Source organism: Magnolia sinica, chromosome 13, assembly GCF_029962835.1.
Source record: "Magnolia sinica isolate HGM2019 chromosome 13, MsV1, whole genome shotgun sequence".
Lineage (NCBI taxonomy): Eukaryota > Viridiplantae > Streptophyta > Magnoliopsida > Magnoliales > Magnoliaceae > Magnolia > Magnolia sinica.
In genome coordinates, this window is record NC_080585.1 from 19930168 (window position 1) to 19954087 (window position 23920).

At 39.4% G+C, this 23920-nt stretch overlaps 2 protein-coding genes and 2 long non-coding RNA genes across 4 annotated transcripts; 3 read left to right on the forward strand and 1 right to left on the reverse strand.

Moving 5' to 3' along the window:
- Positions 1-9102: 9102 nt before the first annotated feature.
- On the forward strand, positions 9103-11371 carry LOC131223126 (uncharacterized). The gene is made up of 3 exons (XR_009160299.1): positions 9103-9827; positions 10683-11053; positions 11142-11371. It is a non-coding gene; the product is annotated as an uncharacterized LOC131223126 (long non-coding RNA).
- Positions 11372-14120: 2749 nt separating this feature from the next.
- LOC131223127 (uncharacterized) lies at positions 14121-14707 on the forward strand. Its single transcript, XR_009160301.1, has 2 exons — positions 14121-14350; positions 14583-14707. It is a non-coding gene; the product is annotated as an uncharacterized LOC131223127 (long non-coding RNA).
- Positions 14708-14713: 6 nt separating this feature from the next.
- LOC131224144 (protein DETOXIFICATION 42-like) lies at positions 14714-16415 on the forward strand. The gene is made up of 6 exons (XM_058219689.1): positions 14714-14763; positions 14944-15011; positions 15433-15645; positions 15845-15898; positions 15982-16118; positions 16289-16415. Exons 1-6 carry the CDS (start codon positions 14714-14716, stop codon positions 16343-16345), a joined length of 579 nt encoding a protein of 192 aa, XP_058075672.1. The 3' UTR covers positions 16346-16415.
- Positions 16416-20617: 4202 nt separating this feature from the next.
- LOC131223124 (umecyanin-like) lies at positions 20618-21736 on the reverse strand. The gene is made up of 2 exons (XM_058218435.1): positions 21486-21736; positions 20618-21193 (listed from the first exon to the last, which is right to left on the reverse strand). The coding sequence occupies exons 1-2, from the start codon at positions 21670-21672 to the stop codon at positions 20808-20810; spliced, it is 573 nt and encodes a 190-aa protein (XP_058074418.1). The 5' UTR covers positions 21673-21736; the 3' UTR covers positions 20618-20807.
- Between the last annotated feature and the right edge of the window lie 2184 nt (positions 21737-23920).

Consider the following 23920-nt stretch of genomic DNA (forward strand, 5'->3'; position numbering starts at 1 on the left):
TAAAATAAATCGTTTGTGATTATTTGATTGATTGATATAATGATTTGAGTATTTTGTTATGTTAATTGTACGCTAAATTTATATGTGAATATTCTGATCGAGACAACTATACCAAATATGAAAAATATGCATTTATATATCATGCATCATTCATTGCATTTGCATAATGCATGGTCGATCATAGGGTCCCTCCCTGGAAGAAATATCGATCTTGGTAGAGTGTTACTAGATGCAGGCTATGCCCAAGACTGCCGAAAGGTGGAAGCCTTCCCAACGGGTGGATGCGGGTTGACAACCTCCAACCCAAGCAGATGGACGATCATCTCATCTGATGCATTCATACATCATTTGCATCATATCATTGTACATACATTTTTGTATTGTTTTAATTGCTATGGTTATGAACCATGCTGGGTTATTTCACTAAGCCTGACTAGCTTACCTTTTTATTGATAAAAAAAATCATACAGAAGAGCCATTGGCAGATGATGTGGCGCAAGAACCAGAAGGATCTACCGTACCTGAACATGACCCATGTGAAACATGGCTATACTTATCTGAAGATGAAGTGGTGGCATTAGACCATTTCTGATTATATAATTTATTTGCTAGCATAGTTTGATTAACTTATAATATATATTGGTATTGATTTTGAGATTTTAAGAAATTATTTAGATTTATTTCATTGAAACAATGTTAGCATGGAATAAATATAATTATAGTATGATTGTATAATAAATGAATAATTTTTAAGGTTTGCTTTATTTTAAGGGTCGTCATAATCTATATATGCCTGGTTGATTGGTGTTAAGTGTTATGTATGTGTGATTGGAATTATGGTGAAACTTATACTGAATATAATTATTACATCTAATTAAACCGGTTAAGGAATTAAGTTAGTACACTTTGTGTACAAGTTACGAACTGAAACTTGAAATTGCGGTAATGACTGCTTTAATTGAAGTAGGAATATGCCAATATGTCCTGGAGGGGGTGAATAGGACTTGTTTAAAAATCTTATCAAACCTATCCTAAGAAAATGTGTATAAATCAGGATTTCATCAAGGTAACTCTAATGGCTTCTAAGCCAAATAGAGGATCCAGTCATAATACTATTTAACAGATGAATAAGATGCATTTTGTAGATTATGATGGATGTGACTGTGTGTGAGGTGTGATCTTAGATATTCAATTATGAAAGCATTTTAAAGAAATCACACAAGTAATCAAAGACAATTATCAATCACAAAAATAGTCACTTTTATAATGGTTCGACTACTTGTCTACTCCACTCCCGGCGGACGCACTCAACCTTTGAGTGTACCGGATTTCACTAAAGGAGGTTTCACAACAGGTTCACCTCAAACCGGAGGTTTTAAATTAGGTTCACCTCTAACCAGTACAACCTACACTTAAGTTGACACAATGTGTCTACACGATATTGTTTATACTCCCATGAGCAAGGGTCAACACATAACACCCGACTTTTAAGCCCCATTGGCCAAAGATCCACATAAGGAACTTAACGGAGGTTTCACAATAGGTTTACCTCTAACCGAAGGTTTTAAACCGGTTCACCTCTAACCAGTTTATGCTCTCCACAAAGCAAGGGTCCTCTCAAAGCACCCCCACGTACACTCCCTCCGGAGGCCTCCTACGACGACTTGTAAGGGGTGAAAAATACCTTTGACCCAATCTTAAGAAGGAATGATCACAAAGATCCCCTAAACTCTAATGACTTACAGATAAGTAGATGAGCCCCGTTTAGTGCATTGATGAAGATCTCCTCCTTTGATGACGGAGAATCTTCAGCTTCCTTGAACCGCAACTCAGAAGATATACCAATGCATGGCGATGGGTTGGGTCAAGGTTATAATAAAATCCTACTCTATTAAATGTTTTCCTATAAGAAAGATAGAGCGATTCCAATCATTTATGCATTCAAGGCATTCCAGCTTAATGATTTTCCATTAAGGTGGTAGCTGTAGGATCCTTTAATGCGGAAGTTCATTCCTCAATCCACTCTATTGAATGTCAATGATAAGGGTGAATTAAAGGATGAACTCCCATGAGAGAAAAAGGTTTAGGGTATATAATTTAGGGTTAAACACACAAAAGCACTCTCTCTTTTTCTCTATCCAACAACCAAGGGCAAGCTCTCATTAAATAGGCAAAAGGTTCCAACGGATATAAAACGGTCACATTTATGACAGATTTCGATATCATCGAGCAGGGTCAATATCATCAAGCGTATACTCTCGATATCATCGATTGGCCGCTCGATGATACGAACTCAAATGTCAAACGCTTTTGAAACTCTTTGACAGCTGGTCGAGGAAATCGAACGTGTATCGATGTCATCGGATTTCGAAATCTGATTTCATCGACATGAGGATCGATTCCTCAACATTTGAAAATGAGAGAGACTTGCCTTTGAAATATTTCAGGTCAAAAGTATGATCGAGGCACACTCGATATCATTGGAATTTGAACGTCGATGATATCGATAGCAATGTCGATGCATCAATAAATCCAAAGGATTTTCCAGTAAGCTTGCTGGAAAGTTTATGTTCATTCTCGATGCAATCGACCCAGCCTCGATATGATCGATATTTGAATATCGATTCTATCGAGTGACCCTCGATCCAAGATAAAACAACCTGAAAATATTGCTGGATAACAGAGTGTCCAATCCGATATTATTAAGATTTGAATTCCAAGGATATCGAGGAATACTTTGATATATCGAAGATTTCAAGTTTTTCCATAGCAGAACTTTGGACACAGAAGATATGATGTCGATTTTATCAAGTCAACTTCAATAGACTCAAGATTCGAATTTCTATGATATCGATACGCCTATCGATATATCGATAATTCTATCCAGAGATTTATGTGGTTGCTGAACATCTTATGTCCTCAATTCGATAATATCGAGTGAGCTTCGAGGACATCGATAACGAGGATCGATTTTATCGAACCATGTATCGATAAATCGACAGAGGTAGAAAACTTAAAGATTTTTCCTGAATGTTGAAAAAGTTTTCCAACCGAAAAACCCTATGATATTCTAATCAGTTTTAAGGGTTTTAATTACCTGGTGTTTTGGGACATGTGATGTTAGGCTAAGATTTACTTGAGGCGAGTTCAGGCACATATCCAGTTGAGGCAGACGCTTGATTAATCTTCCTATAGGCTCTTCCGTCTAGCTGACTCAACGCACACGCTAATTGACAAACCAGGGCACTTTCAAAACTCGGGTCTGAGGGTGCACACTCTGTACCTAGATTTTAGGGCGTGACAGAAATAGAGGAATCGGATTTGTGGATTAATAAAATTTATCTTAATTTTAAGTTTGAATATTACAATTTGGATGATTTATTAATCGTTTAGGTTGGATGTGTAATGAATTAAATGTGAATATGATGAATGAATGCATGAAATTTATTTTCACATCCTAAATTTTGCGATCATCATGATCACGATACTCTTGTTCCAAATTTTAGGGCGTGACAGTAGTAACTATATTAAGTCGGCCTAATATCATGGTGCATGATTCACGTTCATACAGAGAAATATATAATTGTTACCACACGTGATACCTCAAGAGAAACTCTCATTCACTTAATGAGAGTAGGATGTGCACACAACTAATGGCCAACACATGGCAAATGACTAGCACATGTGGAGTCATTTGATAGGCCACGACTTTTTATTAGTTCAGATGATTATCTCCACATTAAAGAATAAGAGAAGTAGCCATGAAGATCTCCCCTTGCAACTGTCTTCAAGGTTCTATAAATATAAAGAAGATTGAAGAGCTCTAAGCCATTGCCAACCCAACACATCAAATCAATTATGTACAATGGAATACTGCCTATTAATTTTTTTTCTTTTATTTTATTTTAGCATATGACACCTCGTCTACGCTGTTATGCTAGACTAGTCTTAGAATAGGAAGTAGTGTAATCTCATCGTCTATGCTATTATGTGTGACAGACTTAGAACAGGATTAGTGTAATTCACTTCCATCTATGCTAAGCATCGGATCCCGAGGAAGACATTCATTGTTGGCTTTCAATGGTGTAATTCCCTTCATTTACGCCCAAGTCACTGGAATAAGGAAGACTTAGATCTAGGGTCTCTCCATCTATGCCACAGACACTGAATTACTGAGGGATATATTTGTAAGTTGTATTTTCATTTTAATTTATACAATTGAGATATTTTTATTAATGCATTATATTTATCAAATCATCTCTGTTATCATGATAAGAAAAAGTCATTTTGTGTAAAAGGCAAAAAGAACTCATTAAAAGGACAAATCCTCTCCTACGCATTACGCATATGCAATGGTTGAATAGACGACTGAACTGCTTTAGTTCTTAGTAGAGTTGTACACGAGTCGAACCGAGTCAGGTTGGCACAGCTCCGCTCGGCTCAGCTAGTAGCTAACCCCAACTCGAACTCAGCTCGGCTTAGTCCTTGAGCCTAACCGGCCAACTCAGCTCAGTTTGGCCAGTAGCTTGGGCCAGGTCGATTCGAGTTTAAGCCTATGCGACATTTTCTCAAACACATAGAGTGCATCTTCAATTTCTCACAGAATATAAAACAGTAGCAACAATTTACAGGTATTTCATCAAACACTTGGCAAGTAGCATCAAAATCAAGATATGAGGGTAGTTTTATAATATAAAGTTTTTTGGTAGTAATTTGTTTCGTATCCATTCCTTCCTCCCCACCAGCCAATCCCGCGGAGAATGTATGCACCCAAAACAACACTTTGTTGAGTCATTTCATCAAACACTCAATAAGCAGTGTCAATATCAAAATAACTGAGTCACCTAACCAATTCGATCCGAGTCAATTTGAGTTGAGGTTTAATTCAAGTTGAGTCAAGCTCGGGCAAGCTCGAACTCGACTCGAAATTTTTTATAGCTCCAAAATCCAGCTCTACTCAATCCGAATCTAATTTCGAACTAAGGCAAATCAAGCTTTACTGAGTCGAGTCGATTGAGCTAATCAACCAAGCTAACTTAACTCATATACAGCTCTAGTTCCAAATTGAGTTGTACACGAGTCAAACCGAGTCGAGCTTGGCACGGCTCGGCATGGCTCAGCCAGTAGCTAACCCTAGCTCAAACTCAGATCGGCTCGGTCCTTGAGCCTGACTAGCCAGCTCAGTTCGGTCAGCAGATCAGGCCAGTTCTAGCCAAGTTTAAGCATGTGCGACATTTTCTTAAACATATAGAGTGCATCTTCAATTTCTCATAGAATGCAAAACAATAACAATAGTTTATAGGTATTTCATCAAACACTTGGTGGGTAGCATCAAAATAAAGATATGGGGGTAATTTTATAATATAAATTTTTTTGTAGCGATTTGTTTTGTATCCATTCCTTCCTCCCCACCAGCCGATCATAGAGAGAATATATGCACTCGAAACAACACTTTGTTAAGCCATTTCATCAAACACTCGGTGAGCAGCATCAATATTAAAATAACTGAGTCACCGAGCTGATTCGATCCGAGTAGATTTGAGTTGAGGTTCGATCAAAGTCGAGTCAAGCTAGGGCAAGCTTGAACTCGACTCAAAATTTTTTTAGGCTCCAAAATCCAACTCAACTCAGTCTGAATCCAATTTCGAGCCGAGGCAAGTCGAGTTGAGCGAGATGAACGAGCTAACTTGACTCCTATACAGCTCTAGTTCTCATTCATAAATGACTGCCTATGTTCCTTCTGTCTATCTTAGCGATTAGGATCAAAGGCATTCGTTTTGGATCAAGTTATAAAAGGCTCTGACATGCTCGACACTATACACACGTAGACACAACTAAATTTCAAGCTAAATAATAAGGTAGGCTACTCACTAGATATAGTATGTGTGTGAGGAGTTTGAATTGCTAGATTACAACACTACAAGAAAGTGCGGGCATTGCTGGCGCATTTTTGCCGGTGGCCAACATGCCAACATATAGCGATAGCGTATATAATAATCGTCGGCGCTTTATATGGACGCCGGTGATCAAAAGAAATGAACGACCCTATAATGTCATTTGTTGTTTGGGGTAAGTCTTTGCTAGTGTTAACTAAAACCAGCCACCGGCAAAGGATCCTAAAAAATAAAAATAAAAAAACCATAGCCCCCCTTGTTCGACCATTCTCTCTCCCTACCCCCGATTCCCCTCTTTCCCTCCCTCTCTCTCTTCTAGGGTTTCTTGTGATGAGTGAGGGTATTCTATTCCAGTGATGCATTCAGAAGCTTGTAGAGATCTGGATCTGGTTATGCTTTTTCTCCATATTCCGTTAGCTTTTGCTCTTGACTGAGGGGTTTTCGACATGAAGCAGCTCAGATTCGAATCTCAAGGGTTTCCTAGGTTGTATCCGTGCCAGCGCCCATCAACTATGGAGGTAGGATTCAGGATCTTTGCTACTTGAGATAGGATTCGGCATCCAATCCCCTCTTCTGGTAGTTTTTATTTGTTTCTTTACTGTGTTGACCACCACCTCTTTTTCCAAGGAAAGCAAATTCATGCTCACCACATTCTCGTCTCAGTCATCCTTGACAACTTCCTCACCTCAAAGCTTGTCTTTATTTGCTCCAAATCTAGCCATATCCATCACGCCCACAAGGTGTTCGACAAAATTTCCCATTAAAATATCTTCTCTTTCAACACCATGTTCATTGCCTATTCTTCACATGACCAGCACTATGAAGCCCTTAGGCTATTCTTGTCTCTAACATCATTCAAACTCGCCCTTAAACTTGACAGTTTCACCATCTCCTCCCTCTTGAAAGCTTGTCGTCGATGCTGCTTCCGCATCTAATGTTGGGTAAGGAGAGTCACACTTTTGTGCTTCAGCATGGCTTCAATTCTGATCTATTTGTTGCCAATGCGCTGGTTACATTTTACACCAAGTCCAATGATTTGGACTTGGCTAGAAAGGTTATTTGACGAAATGCCTGATAGGTATATTGTATCATGGAATGTCTAACAACTTGAAAATCAGGCCAGTGTGGTTATCATGTGGGCCACACATGTATTTAGAATGCAGATAACTTATCACTTTTTTTGAATTGTCCAATAGTGACTTGTTTCATTCTCAATTCATTGAAGAAACCAGTTAGATTACCCTCTTATTTTAGATATTTTACTTCAATATTGACCTGTGAATTTGAAATCATCTTTCCTCTCTGAGTTTAGGTTGGCAGCCATTATCACTTCATTGAGGTCAACCCTTACAGTTATGAAAGATCATAGAAACTAATGCATGGATGAGGAGCAACTATTGCTTGTAAATTATAAAACCTAAAAAAACAAACTTGTATTTAATTCATCAACCAATAGTCTTCTATGTGTGGGTTGCCTTGCCTCTTTATACAAGATATAGACAACTCCTCTGGAAGATTATGGATCATTATTACATGTCTATGGAGTGTTGTTATGCATCTCCATTGGTTTTGGGCAATAATATTATTTTCTTTTAAAAAACATTAAGAAGAAAGTGATATTAAGGTATTGCACAAACCAATCAAATAGTCCACGCCCACCTAGATCGCTCTCGACCTTATGGTTAAGTGACAAAGCTCACTACTATGATCAATTGACAAAGCTCACTACTAACCAGGAAAACTCAAGATTGGCATGGCTTTATGGTTGACTTTTCTATATTTTTTGTTGTTTCGTGGCTGACAAAGCTCACAATTCTGAGCACATAATCATATTTACAAAAAGAGATATTAAGAAGTGGGAAGACTTAACATATGATTACAGGTTCCTTTATAGTCTTAATATGTTGTGCATTCTGTTTTCATTTTCTGTAGTGTTTAAGCTGATAATTGCTTCTGTGTTTCATCTACAGATTTTTCAATAGATGAACAACTTGCTTGCTATTACGGATTCCCAAGATGTTGTGGGGTTGTCAATTACATTGAAGCAGAGGAGCAAGTTGCCAAGATTTGTGGTGATCTGAATGTTTGCTGAAGATGGTAACATCACATGGTAGCTTTCATATACAACGCCCATTATTTTCCAAAGTTATTTTCATTTTCAGTGTTAGAGTGGTACTTAACATGTGTTTTTCATTAGCTCACAGTCATTGGGAATGAAGTATTTATGGACCCATCACCACCATATCAGTGGTGTATTTGCCCAGTTTTGCTATAGGGGTTTGACATATAAAGCAACTGGCTGAGCCAAGCTGTTGTATTGTGGTTGTGCAGGCCTGCAGAGCTGCTGGTTGGGTTTGGTTGAGCCAAACCATTGGTGTAAGGTTTTTTCCTGACTTCAGTCAAATCATGATTTTGAAGGAATTTGATAATTTAAGGAACTACTATCTCAGTTTGGAAATTATGTGAGAACTGGAATTTTAAGACCATAAAGGAACCTGTAATCGTGACTCCTTTGGGTTGAACACCACTTGTTTGAAGACAAACATCCCTCATAGGTCCTTAATACACGACAATTGCACCATGCCATTAAAACTAAGATCTAATAGGTATCCTTAGTCATGGCCACTTTAGTGAACCGCGTAATCAAAAGTATCCACTAAGCCCTAGAAACTAGGACCCCACCCAATCTAGTCACCCTTATAGGATATTCTCAATGCCTTATAAACAAAGAAACAGGTGAACTGAGCTATATGGGTAATTGTTTGTAGTCTGTCTAGCCAATAGTAATGCATGGACCCCTATAAATTGGACAAGCACGGAACCCATAAATGTTGTCTAATGCTCTTAGGCTACTATCATTAAAATTATGCATAAGTAACCAATGCTGATAATCCAAACATACCTACCAAATTAAGCAAGACTATACACACTACAACAAAAGCAAGATTAGCCGACGATGTATTTGGCTAATTACCGACGCTAATTAAAAGGGGGCGTCGGTTTGCGATCGGGTATAAATACCGTACGAAAAGCCTTAAGCCTCTTTTGCTTCTTTTGCTCCCCTCTCCCGACTCTCTCTCTCACCGCCCCCTCGCCTCTCTCTCTCTCTCCCTCACTTGCATCATCTCCAGATCTCGCGCCTCTCTCTCCATCTGCCTATCTCACACACACACACACACACACACACTCTCTCTCTCTCTCTCTCTCTCTCTCTCTCTCTCTCTCTCTCTCTCTCTTCCTCACTTACATCATCTCCAGATCTGGTGCGGCCAACAGCCCCTGCCCTGCATCTCTTCCCCAGCCAGGTACTCATTTCTCTCAAATAGATATTTAGGTTTTTTATTTTAGATCTGTAAATCCACAGATTATCAGAGGATACAATATTGGAATTAGGGATTTCCTAAACTCTGTCATGGGAAAAGGATTAGGGCTTTCCTAAAAAATCACTTTTATGGTTTATTGGTTTGATTTTCTTGAAGGAATTGTAGGGCCCTACTCTGTATGTTGCTGAAGCACAGGATCTGTACATGTGGATCCCATGGATCATTGGTCCAAACAGTGTTCCCTTTGGCTCCACCATGAATGAAGGATGCCCTAGAAACCTCCCAGATTAGAAAATCATAACTATCTAATATGTGTTTTTTTTTCATTGAATGTGGATGGTTGCTGCATTTTTTCCCTTAACTATTTTAGGCTACCATATTTAGATGTTGGGATCTTGCAATCTGGAACGTTTCGTGGGCATCCTCGAGCCTTGATGGGGTTCCATCAGATCAAAGGTTTAGATCGCTAAAACATGGGCTCCACCACACACATGGAATCCTGAATGTCAGCAGACCATATATTTGCAGATGAGCAGGACGATGTAATTCTTCCTCAGTCAATCAGTTCCAAGGTTTATTTAAGTTGGGTTAGGGTTCTCTAGTCTATTTTGTGAGTCTTCCAGCTTCGGTGCTTCACTATAGTTCCTAAAGTCTTCTGTTTATTTGGACAATTGCATTTCCTATTCCTTTGAACCTAGAAATTGCATATTTTATTGTTCCCATTCCTACTATCTCCCATGCCTTCTTTAGTAATGCCCCATGATATCAGTTTCCAGCCTGTGCTCCAAAAACTTCACAAATGCACATGGTCACAAACATACTTACATGACTCGACAAACACATGTACCTGTAGTCAATTTGTAATTGTAATTGTAATATTCCAAAGTGCGTGTTTGTGTTAGAACTTCACACGCGTTCAGAAAGGATGCTTATCTCTATATTGATTGGTTGGCAATGTTTGTGATACAACTGTTGTTATGTGCTGTCCTTGCTTCTTGCTCATGGATCTGTTGGTGAATGTTATTGGTTATAAATTTATAGTTGTTGTTAGGAAGCTATAGCCTATATGTCAGGCCCACATAGTGTTCCTTTTATTGTCATATTTAATACAATCTGTCGGCATGTAGGTATTATTCTTTTCAATGCATGCCTATCCCTCTGCATCTTACTGAAATAATGAAGACACTGTGCAGTGTAGTTTGTTATGTGTAGGATGTGGATGTTTCTTGTTTGTATGAAAATACTACTAAAACACAAGAAGAGAAGATACATTGAGTTTCTTCCCTATAGAAGAGTCTTTCTTCCCAATAAAATAGTCAAAATGTGTCTGAGATGTTTGTTGGACATGGGTGTCAGACACAACAATCTTTTAGAAATTGTTGTTTCAAACACAACAAATAGAGTTTTATTTATTTATTTTTTTCACACAAAAGAGTAATTAGATTATGAGTCTTAGCCTGAGCAGTTGAGCTCATGCTAATTAAGATATTGGCTTTCGTGGGGGCCCAGTAAGCTTCTTTTTTCTTTTCTTCTTTTGGCAAGTTTGCAAAAGCCGTTGAATGAATTTGTAGTGTAGGTTTTGGTTACCAACCCATGAAACCAGGATATGCTCTCCGGGAGGCCTTTTGTTATCGATAGGTACTCGTAGTGCTTCAAACATTGAAGCATCTTAAAAGTTTCTTCCCCTTTTTCAGAAAGTAAAAGATTGCGGGTATCTGGAAACAAAGAATTGGGACACAGAAAAGCTGCTTCAGCAAAAGCTAATCTTTTCACTTCAAACTGTGAGACCTTTACTGAATCTGCATCTTTATCAGTATCTTCAATTGTCAACACTAAGTTACTCTCAACTGGCTTTATGAATTTTTCATGAGAATGTATTTATCTCAAAGTAAGGGGATTTGTTGTAACTCCTTAACGACGTCAGTAGCAAAATTTGCTCCTGGTTTTGGTATTGGGGCACTTGAGGAACTTGATGTTCAAGATGAGGATATATATGCTTCTGGTGAGTTTTTGAAACTGCCATCACCATTCGTCTATCGACTAATTAATAGTACAAAATAGAGGTTTAGAGATTTCATTATGGTTATTGCAGCACTTTTTATGTCACCATTTTGTCCTAAATGGCAAATGCTGATGTTGACTAAGAGATTGTAGGTTCTTAGGTGCATATAGTACCTGAAAATTCACTCTCATTGTTCTTTGATCAAGATTGTATCATATTATATTTCTTTTTGGTTAACTTTTCCTTATTGTAATCAAAACCTTACATTGACTTCTAGAGTTAGCATATGCATGAATTTCTTAGTGCCTTGGTGTGTAAGTGATATTGAAATAGGTTGATTTTCTTGAACTTGTAATCCATGCATGGTGCAGTCTCTTGGAGTAAATTTTAGATTGCATAATCCATTCCTAGAAAATGTTGGCATTGCAATTAATAACCCACCAAGGTCGGCAATACCTCACAAAGAAATCAGACAACCTTTACCTTCTGTAACTATCTACTTGTCAAGGCACCTTCACTTCTCCTGTCTTGTTGTAAATGGGACTATTCCTTTGATTATCACCTCTCTCACTTCTTTTTGTGTTCTATGTATTATTTCTTCTTCTTCTTCATTTTCTTTTTGACCCAATGTTCCCTTCTTTTTCAATTACAGAAGGCATTGTTTGGTTAAAAAAAATCAAACTTGTCGAGGAATCTTTTGCTATAAAAATCCCTAACTGTGAGAAGTCAGGGAAATGTTAACAATTTATCTAGATTTACTAAGCTGAAAAAACTTTAAAATGGTACAAGTTTTAGTAAAACTGAAAAATAGTAGCATAGATGGAATGTTTCCAGTAAAAATCATAAAAATGAATCCATATGGCATGTTACAATCGGGTTACAGTGATTCTAGGAAATTGGGATTCTTAGACCCATTTGGCTCTCTATATCTGTATCTGGATGTCATAGGTTATCTATAAAAGCACGCTTTCACGAAAAAGATCATCCCTTCTCTCATGCTCTTATGCTAGTGGTTTTGATATATGAACTTGGAATTGGTTTATGGGAAGTATTAATTCATGTGGCAATAGTATGGGATGAGGTTTTGATAAGACCCTATGAACGATATAAAACAATTGGGGATGCTATTGGAATGAGTATTGTTTGGCCCTCTATTTTATTTAAGGTAAGATTATTATTTTTTTGCCATAGATAATAGAATTTCTTATACAAAAGATTACGAGTACTAATTAATTTCTTTTTATTATTTTGTTTTGTAGGTTTAAGGAGAGATGGATTGAGCTAAATAAAAGGACCTCTCTCTCTCTCTCTCTCTCTCTCTCTCTCTCTCTCTCGTAAATAGTTTATATTTTGTGCATGGGTTCAGGATTGATATGTGATTGGTTTTGGATAGAAAGTGTTTAACTCTAATTTTGCAATTTGGATTAACTTAAGATCCAATGCATATGATAGGTTGGGTTACTAAATCAACAAGTTGGCCAACATGATTTACTCTTGTTCTTATCAATTTTCTTTATAAATCAATGCAACTCTTATTCTTTCTATGTTTCTTTACAACATTAATAGGAGGGCGTTTACCTTTTTTAGCATATTTTTTGAGGCAATATTAGATGATGGAAGCCAAGTGAAGGAGAATAACTACATTTATATAAGTATTGCTGTTGTTATCCTGGGTACATATTTGTATTATTATAAGTCTTAAGCTCCATTTGGGCATCACATCAATCTTGATGAATATAAATTTTTATCAAACCAAATGGATCTTAAGCCTTTTTTTAACTCCGCCAATGCAACTACTTGCATTGCCGGTCCCAAGCTTGGATAAAGGAGGAGGGAGAAGGGCTTGATTGGCAGTTACAACTGCAACCTTCCTTACTATTCATAATGAGGAATAGTCCTCAATTGGCAATTGGAAAAAGAGGAACTATCTGATTCATTTTTCACCGATATTGCCAACTGTACATTGGAGCGGTGATGAACTGAGATAAGTTCACTGCTGTAGAATTATAAAAGGGCCTCTTGCATGTGTAGACATGTAGATTATCAGATGTAGTCTTGGGTAACTTTGAGAAAAAAGATTCTTAGATTCAAAAACATTTGATGATCTGGCCTGAAATTCGTGATTGAGCTTGGACCATTAAGTAGAAATGAGCCTGGGCTCAGCGACGTGCTCTCGCTATGAATATATGTTCTTGAGAGATATGGCCATACCTTTGTTCCTTTACTTCAGTCGTGTGTTGACATTGAATCACTAATAGTTAACCTACTAATACTATGTTTTGTTTTACATGTCAAGTGAGAATAATGCGCAGGCTGCGCCATCCAAATGTTGTACTTTTCATGGGGGCTGTAACCCATCCTCTTAACCTCTCTATAGTCACCGAGTTCCTTCCAATGTATAATGAGATAACCCTTATCCATATTTTAATTGTGATTGAGGTACTAATGCAGAAAACACAATTGTGTTTGTATGAAATGTATCAACTTCTTGAGTAAATTTTAGGAATGCTTGTTTTCAACTTATGATCTGATTATGATAATCTTGAGACTGTTTCATCTGATGTTGCTATTGTGGATTTCAAGTTTCTGCCAATAATTCATTCTGTTCCTTGAAGGTCAATGGCAGGTTTGGAATTCTGTAGGTGTAATCATGGCTATCCTATTAAAAGTTCTAAATTTATTATTGATTTTTATAATCAAAGTCATTTCAAGTTTGGGTTTTGATGGCCATAGTTTTGTTAAAATCTCAACCTTGATTGTTGGTTATGGGTTTGGAAAGACTTATAAAGAATGACTTCAATGGAAGTCTTGGAATGTTTAGATGCAGAGTCACCTGACTTGTGATCTTGAGCATATTGGATATTTGAATAAAATATCTAAATACCATGCATCTTTTTTCAACTAGATCATCTTTTTTAAGAAAATACCTATGGTGTTGTTGCTTATATCTTAGTTATCATCTCTCAGAAAATACATGTAGCAAAACCTGACCAGTCACATGTTGGGCGCTACCAAAGGTCATGTATTCCATAGAAACCAATGAATGGATAAACCTTGCAAATGATTGGAAGACTCCTTCAGGGCGGCAATAATTCAGACAATTTATTGCTTGCTGGGTTCATCCCTATCAGGTACTAGGCCCAGATTTCAAACCTGGGCATTGTCCTCAAGCCATGGCAAAACTGTAGAATTTTGGTTTTCTAATTGTTTTCCTGCAAATCAATTAGTGATTTTTTCCATATTTTGTAACTCTTTCTGCAAAAAATCTGTAGAGTGATTTAGGTGATCCCTTGTTTTGATTGCAGACAGTTTTGCACTGCAACATGTGGTTAGATGTAATCTTTTAATTATTTATCAATACAGACGCACATTCACTTATGCTGCCCACATATCTATGCTTGGCCCTGGGGGGTAATAGTGGTGGTTGCACCAATGAGAACACAAGCTGTGAGAGGTGGGCTGGTCTCGAAGAGTGCACAAAAAACCCAGAGTATATGGTGGGATCTGCAGAGGTTCTTGGTGCCTGTAGGAGGAGCTGCAAGGGGTGTTAGCTGACTGTTTTGGTCATGGAAGCAGTTGTTGTCATAATCTCACTGGGGTTGCTACTGGGGGTGATCTCTTCTAGTGAGTTTGGTTATTTAAGCACCTAGGATGTTCTTCATTATTTCTAGTCTTCTATCATTGCTGACTTTTTCCTTATTTCACTTTCCATTATAACTGACAGTTCTTCCTTATTTTTGCACTACCAATGGGTACGCTTTTTGGAAGATGGGTCTGTGAATTACATAGTTGGTAATGGATCTTATTTCTAGTCTTCTATCATTGCTGACTTTTCCTGAATATCCAGTTTATAAAAATATTTCTGGCAACAGGAGCGAAGTAACCTGACTATCTGGTTACTGCTGATGATGTTAATTCATACTTTGCCATTGAAGTACAGCCCCTTAATGACAGGAACAGGAAGGAATTTCACTTGCACTTGTTTAGTGGATAAAACTCCCTCCCCAGTGATTTTCTATTCTCATTTTCAAAATGTTTCTTGTGGTTAGCTGTTCAATTTACATTTGGAACTTCAAACATTGTTACAGTGAGGCAAATGCATTTTAGTGGCTAACCACAAGGGTATTTTGATGCAAACATCAATTGGGCCCCCAGTACCACCACTCCTGGAAGAACAAGTCATGTATCCTTGCCGTTTTGTTTTGTTTTACAGGTCCAGTAGAGCTTGCTGCCGTAGGAGTTTCCATTGCTGTATTTAATCAAGTATCAAGGGTTGCTATCTTCCCACTTGTTAGTGTTACAACATCATTTGTTGCAGAGAAAGATGCTGCCTGTAAGATGATGAGCACTGAAGAACGAGGAAATGAAAATCTGGAAGAGGCTTTACCTTTAAGCAGTGAAATGAAAAGCTTGCCTTCACATCTTGGTATGCCAACATCCATACAGCCTCGTTCTTAATAAGAAGAAATGGTTGGTCACATAAAGTGATGAAATTAGAAAGTGTCTGAATTTTCTTTTGATCTCTTTCATATTGATTTTTTCATGTTTACATTCATTTGGAGTTTCTTAGTTCAATTCAACCACCTGGAAAATCAACATGCTTTCTTTCATCATTGCTCTATTAGATTCTGGCAAGGATGAGTACCACCCATTCATTGCTTTTGAAAATCAAAATATGGCAGAAAGCAGGGTTTTTTTTTTTTTTGGGTTAGCTTGTTAGTACACACCCATGTCAGTACACACTCCATGTTAGCCACCCCCACAGAAAGCAGGTATGAGAGAAGGTATATACCGTCGGTGTCTTCAGCACTGGTTATCGGTGGAGTGCTTGGCGTTCTACAAGCTGTTCTCCTCATTTTTGCTGCAAAGCCTGTCTTAAACTTCATGGACGTACAGTCAGTAAGTCGCACACATTGACGGGTTTGCATTAATTGTTGGTCATGGTTTCTCATTTTCTTTCGTATGTCATAAATATCTATTAGGATTTTGAAAGAGAAAATGCATCATTTTTCTAATGTTTTACATAAATGTACTTCCCTATTTTGATTTTTTTTTTTCCTTGTGTGCAGGATTTTAATCAATTGTGCCTAAATTTAGGCCTACAAACTAGCACTTCAGCCTTTTGACGCTACTTGCACCGGGAGTACCTTATAGAGGATTTTTTGAAAAAATTATTTAAGAATATTTTCAATTTATTGTAAAAAATATTTTATATATATATATATATATATATATATATATATATATATATATATTGTGAAGTAATATAGATTTTGTTTAATATCTAGTTTAAAGTGTATTGCAACATTTTTTATGTTTCAAATATTTAAAAAAAAATACAGGTTTCAATTGAATTATATATAATAACAAAAAAATTACTGGCCTACATTGGGGCTACTCAAATTTGTACAAGGCTTTCTACCGGCGCTAGTATAGATCTTTGTCGGTGCTTTTCCATGTTTTAAAAGTGTCTATGAAGCCACTTTTTATCGGCGCTGGGACTTACACTTATGCCAGCGCTTTTATAGCGCCGGTAAAATACTATACCAGCGTTTTGAGGGTTTTTTACCGGCGGTTTTGGCCGCGGTAAAAATCCTTTGTCTTGTAGTGACATATTAACTAGTAAAAAGCGATGTTAAATGGGTCTTCAAATGAGCCTCTATGGTTGCTTGAACATACGCTCAAACGGGCCTGCAGCTGTGCCTTATTAAGGTACTATAAATGGGGTCAATACATGATTATAACCAGGCCCATAAATTGCTCCAAAATGGGCCCAAAAAACTTCTCAAAAACGGCCCAAACAAAGGTCTAAAACTTGGACCTAAACAAGCCCAAAAACAGGCCCAAAATTGGCTAGAATCAGTCCCAACTACTGGCCAAAATTAGTCCAAAAAACAGCCTCAAAACAGGCCCAGAACCGGTCTTAAATCAGGTTTATTACAGTTCAAAAAACCCGGCCCCAAAAGCCAATCGTAAAGCAGACCCAAAACCGGAATCTAAACTAGGCTCAGCTCGTTAACTTTAGGGGGCGTTTGGCCCATGGTATTAGATGGGATTAGGTGCCAATTCCACTCACAAGTTCGGGGAGAAATGGAATTGCGTATGATCCAGGGCACCTGCCCGTAGCTTTTTGCTTCCCCAAGTGTTATAGAAAATTTGAAAATCCTCTTGATGTTAGCAAGTTGTGTAGGTCCCACCATGATGTGTGTGGGCTATATCCACACCGTCCACCCATTTTTTGAGATTATTTTAGAGCATGCGCCAAAAAATCAAGTAGATCCAAAGCTCAAGTAGACCCCACCATAGAAAGCAACGGGATTCATTGCCTACCATTGAAAACTTCTTTGGGGCCACATAAGTTTTGTGTCAAGCTGATATTTGTGTTTTCCATTCATCCAAGTCGTTTTGACCTTATGAATAGATTGGATGGAAAATAAACATCATGGTGGACCCTAGGAAGATTTCAACGGTGGGCATCATTGTTCCCACTGATTTTTATGTTGTGGTCCACATAAGCTCTTGATCTGTCTCATTTTTAGGGTCATGTCATAAAATGAGGTCACAAAACAGATTAATGGTGTGGATATAACACATATATATCATTCTCAATGATTCCAAATAATGTTATATATATCTTTTCAATGGACAATAAACCAAGATGTGAACGCCACTTATTACAAATGACATGGAATCGGATTGCGTACTGAGTTACTCAGTACGCTCTTATGGTACTGAGTAAACTTTGTTGGGCCCATCGTGACTGCATGTAGTTTATCCATGCCGTCCATCCGTTTTTCCAGATCATTTTAGTGGTTGAGACCAAAATTTAAATATATCAAAAGCTCAAGTGGACCATACCACAGGAAACAGTGGAAGTATTGATTTCCACCATTGAAACATTCCTAAGGCCCACAGTGGTGTTTATTTGTCATCCAACCAGTTCATAAGATCATACAGACATGGATGAAGGGAAAAACCAAATATAAGGTTGATCTAAAACTTCTGTGGCCCCCAAGAAATTTTCAACGGTAGATATTCAATTCACACTGTTTCATGGGGTGTGTTCCACTTGAGTTTTTGATATCCTTCATTTTTGGGCTGAACCCCTAAAATTATCTGGTAAAATGGATGGACGGAACGGATGAAATGTATGAATGACATTGGGCCCCACAGGGTTTACTTAGTACGCAATCAGCTTCCAAATGACATAGAGTTAAGCTTGTCCCATCGTATAAGGAGACAATCCTTGTCACAAGTAAGAAGTACATTTTTTGAATCCCATCCCACTTGATCCTTTCTAATACTACGCGCATTCGTGATCAACCGAAACAGCCCCAAAATCACTACTATGGTTTACTAATCCAGGGGTCGAGACCCCAGTACAGTAAAACAGCCCACACGCATCTCTATTGTGCCTAAACCCTAGAGTCAAATCCGGGCCGCACACAAAATGGCTGCCGGAATCCATTTGTTGGCCAGTGTTGATTCCGGCAACCGGTCGACTACTCCAGGCAATCAGAACCCTATGGCCGGTCTTCCCCAATGGCGGCAGGAGCACGCAACGACGGATCTCGAAGGAACAGGGGTACTCGTGGGAAGCGCTGGTGGGGCGCCGATCCTTGGCCATCGTCTTCCGCAGCAAGGGGCGAAATCCTAACTGTGAGGAAGATATCCCCTGCCATTAACGGCTGCTCGTCCTTTCTCCAATCAGCATCGACACATTCCTACCTCTCCATCTGAGATCAGGCCACCGCACGACAGAGGCTGACGAAGAGGGAGTCCGCCATTACCGGCATCAATCATGTTGTTTCTCCTTCAACCTTTATCGTCGATCGACCGGTATCCTAGGGTTCAAGACATGGTGCGTTTTACAATATTGTTTCTCCTTCACCACGCTGCTCCATAGTCCGCAATTGGGGATGCCCCCTTAATGGTGGCCACCGATCTCGATAGAGATACCGTTGTTGAAATCATTGATCGAGTGACAAGGAGTTTCATTCCTCGGTTAGGGTTTACAAACAGGGCTGCAGATCTCAGAGATCTGTGGGGTCTGGGTTACTGGCAAATAGGATTCGAGACAACTATATCTCTATGATTGCAAGATAGGGGTCATACAATCCGTTTTCAGACGCTGTCGAGACTTAAACGCTCGTCCGAATACTGAGTTTGAGTACCTGTGAAGGACTGAATTGTTTAGTTGTTGCCGGAATCCGACTACTATCAATCTTAGAATAATACCCAAAATCAATGCTAGGAACTGCTCTGATACCGCATGTAGGAATCACCGCAGTGGATTCCCGGTTCTACACTTGCATCGATCTAGGGGATTTGACTGTGTTTAGGGGGTTTTTGGCGCGTGGTATTGGAAAGGATTAGGTGGGATGGGATTCAAAAAACATAATTATTACATATGGGAGGGATTGTCCCCTGTTACCATGGGATAAGCTTAATTCCATGCTATGTTTGTAACGGGGGTACATTGAATGTATATACCCACCATCATTTGGGATTAGGTGGGATGGAATTGCATTTGATTTGGAACCCCCTGGATTTGGAACCCCCTGGGCCTGTTTGGGACCGTTGATTCCGAACCCCCTGGATTCGGAACCCCAGGATTACAACCCTTCCTTGGATGCTTCCAAGCTAGAGACGTGTGTAGAATTGGGAAGAAACGTGTGTAGAATTGGGAACTGATCACCTCCTTATAAATGGGCTATATGTGAAGATCCAACACTTCCTTGGATTCTTCCAAGCTAGGGAATTATTTATCGTATTTCATTCTCAAAACCGACTGTGTACACGCATCAACTGTGTGGGTCCCACCCTGATGACCTCGTACTTGATCCAAACCGAACATTGCACTCCCAGATGGATATATATGCCATGTGCGGCCATGATTCCAACCGTGAAATGGTGAATGTAAAGCTACTGTAGATAGAAATCGTGCGTCACACACGTGTGTTGCATATAGATAGGCTGGGGCCGCGCGTGTGGGCGTAGCAAATTATTTCGTCATTACAGGGATGATTTCAAGAACCATAACATAAGGCTGGACTACAGAGAGAGCCCATCACCATTTCTATGTGGACGGTTGATGTTGAAAGGGACCAATGTCAGATTCAATGCCTAAAATTGGATGGTTAAGATTCACAATAAGCGCTGGTTTTGGGTACCACATAGCGTATAGTCACCACCGTCTATCACCATCACCATAGGCTGGTCCGTGGAAGGAACTCAGCAGTACCAAATTTCAATTGTAGCGGTGGAAATATCAATTTTAGGGAGTGGAAGCTATAGTTTGGTGAGGGAGCGTTTGATTGCACCAATTGATTATGAAATTTCATGATATTTGGTGCAACCAAACGCACCTAAACAGAAAGCAGGTGTAAACGAAATCATAAGAATGATCTAATTTTATTAACTAGTCTGACTAAAAAACGTGTGTATCATGCAACTAAAATACAGAAATGAATCACTCTAGTCCAATGCCCTCACAGATGGGCCGCTGTACTAAAAATAATACGGACAAAAGGAGGAGAAGAAAAACACTCAAGACAGAAAAATCAGGCAGTCATGGCAATGACTCATCTAAAGGAAGAAGGCGGAGAAGACGGCGGCAACGACGCCTGCAGTGCCAAAGCCGGCGGCAAGAGACGTAGCAGCGTTGGGGGGCGTGGAGTCCCCTGATGTGGGTGGTGGTGAAGGGCCGCCGGCTGGGACGGTGGGCGGTGTTGTTGGGGTTGTTGGGGTTGTTGGGGTGCCAGTGCCAGAGGAGACGACGTTGACGGTTAGCTTCTGTCCGGCCGCACAGTGCCCAGAGAATGTGCAGATGTAGTAGTGATTGCCGGCAGTGCTGAGAGTGATGTTTGCTGGGCTTGTTCTTATGATATTACCCTCGGAGGGTGCAGTGCAGGCATCGTACTGTGCCTTGGTCACCGTGGCAACATCGTGGTTTTGAGGGCTGAAATTGAAGGCTGCAAACAGCAAGCAACCCCACATCAGATGTATGTGAGATTTGTTCTAGTAATTTCAAGAGAGAAATGAATTGGGACCGAGTGTTATGATGAAGTTTTTATAGTCGGTTAGTTGGGCCATATGCATGAATTCTCTTACTGAGGTTCATCGATCCAAACGGACCCAAATTTTATAAAAGACACATCACAACAACAGTGCCTTTCGCTACGTACAATCTTCGCAGAGGCAAAGAGAATCACAAAGAAAAAGATGGATAAAACTAAGAGGGAGAGAGAGAAAGAGTCTACTTACAGAGAATGTCGCCAACGACGAACGTCTTGCCGCCGGCCCAATTGGGGTAGAATTGAGCACCTCCTGAGGGGATCGTCCATCCGGTGGTGTCACCGACCGTGTAGGTCGCCGCAGCAGTGCACTGAAGCAAAGCTGCTACAACGACAACTACAATCAATCCCATGAAAGAAGAAGAAGAAGAAGCCATATCTCTCTCTTTATCGTAATAGAAGTCTTGTGTTCTCAGTTCGCCCTTTCTTCTCTTCTCTTCTCCTCTTCTCTCCTCTCCTCTTCTCTCTTTGTTTGAGGAGAGACAAAGGGCAAACTTCCCTACTTATAGAAGTTTCCTGTGTCATATTTGCGTTGCCAGTAGACGTTGGGAACTTTCGTGCGTTGAATGGATCGTCGCACGTGTATGCATACGATGGTCGACACGTGGCGACCCCGTCGAAGTCCAGAAGGCTAGGGGGCACGCGTCTGTCAAGGGAAGGAGGAAAGATCGGAGCCGCACCTAACCACGATTGCGTCTCACTCACCGACCTAACGGGGGCCTTGTCTTCACGGCCGCCGATTTTAGACTTTCTTTATTCCAGAGGCCTTGGGAACCACGTTTCAAGGCCCACCTGGCATTGACTAGTCGCCGTTCCTTGGCCGGGTCTGTTTGGCGAGGGAATTAGTAGGAATAGTAGAGCCCACCAATGAAACCTTTCTGGCCCACCTTTATATTTATATGCCATCCAAACCGTTCATAACGTTATTTTTACTGGGATGAACTTAACATACAAATATTAGCCGGATTAAGGTTACCTGTCTCTGCGTAGGTTTCAACAGTAGATGTTCAGTTTATACTGTTTCTTGTGCCGTATTCCCTTAGGGCGTGTTTGGGCGTTGGGATTGGAAGGGATTCGGTGGGATGGGATTCAAAAAACATAATTACCTGTTGCCATGGGATAAGAATAATTTCATACTTTGTTGGTAATCCGGTGGTACATTGAATGGATATACCAACCATCATTCGAAGTTATTGAGAATAACACACATGTGTTATATCTAGACCATTCATTTGTTTTGTGACCTCATTTTATGGCATGGGCCTAAAAATGAGGTAGATCCAAAACTTATATAGCCCCATTGAAGTTTTCAATGGTAAGTATTCAGTCCCCGTTGCTTTCTATGGTGGGGTCCACTTGAGCTTTAGATTAACCTGATTTTTTGGCCCATGCTCTAAAATAATCTCAAAAAATGGGTGGACGGTGTGGATCTAACCTACACATCATAGTGGGACCTACACAACTTGACAACATGGGACCCAATGCAATTCCATCGACAGCTTTTCCATCCTCCCCAAACATGGTGTGGGATTGGCACGGGACCAGATGCAATTCCATCCCACCTAATCTCTTCTAATCCCAGTGCCCAAACAGGCCCTTAAGTTTTTAATCTCCCCTAGTTTTTTCCACTAGGCCTTGATATCCCGAGATTTGATTGAGACATCCTGAGATTTAATTGAGACGTGCTGCTGTGGAAGATGTCAAGCAATGCATGTTTGAAAGTGTTACGTGAGACATAAACTCGACCTACGTTATACATTCGCTGGACTAAAAGAAGCCCCTATGTCATTTAGTTTTGGTCACGTGTGGTGTGGTGTCTAAGGGTATGTAAAAACTCATTGTGCGGCTCGATTCAAACCAAACAACCTGACTCTAAGGATCGAGATATGTAAATATGTTGAATTTGATCGTATATGTTTGGGTCCTAGGAAGGTCAATTTCCTATTCAACTACTCACAGCATAGTTATAAGCTAATAAGGTGATTATTGAAGGGGGGTTCTTCCTCAAAGGATGGGTTGAAGTTACTTGTCTTCTGTACTAAAGGACTTTAATATAGAGTACCACTAGGAGAAGCCTTTTGAGAAAATTTGATTGTATTGGAAATGGATATGGTCAAGTCTAATAGCATAGACTTAGATCATAGTTAAAGAGGCTAACCTATTATAAGGAAGGATAAATTTGATTGGTTTGTTGGATTGGTATGAGATGACTTCACTTTATTAGATTCATTGCTATTTATAGATCTCTCCTACGGCTATCTTTGAGGCATTTTACTCTTTATACAACGGTTATGATAGCTGATTCGTCGCCACGTTGATCTTTCAAATCATTCATTATCCTCTTGACATGTGTACTTTTAACCACTTTCCACCTCCTGGACTTTTTAGTCGTGACCCGTCATCAGCTGACATGTACCATCCCCATCTGTGCCAATTATGATTCCATGGAAAGTAGTCCACATATCTCTAAAGATCTTTTGCACGCTATACATTTCTCATGCAATAACATATGTCATCTTCTAATTGTCCATCTCAAGATCGATCAAAAATAGGGTACAACAGTCAAGGCCCCACCAAATCCTATTTCTATTTTTTATTCATCCCTACATGAGTTTGGAAAACTAA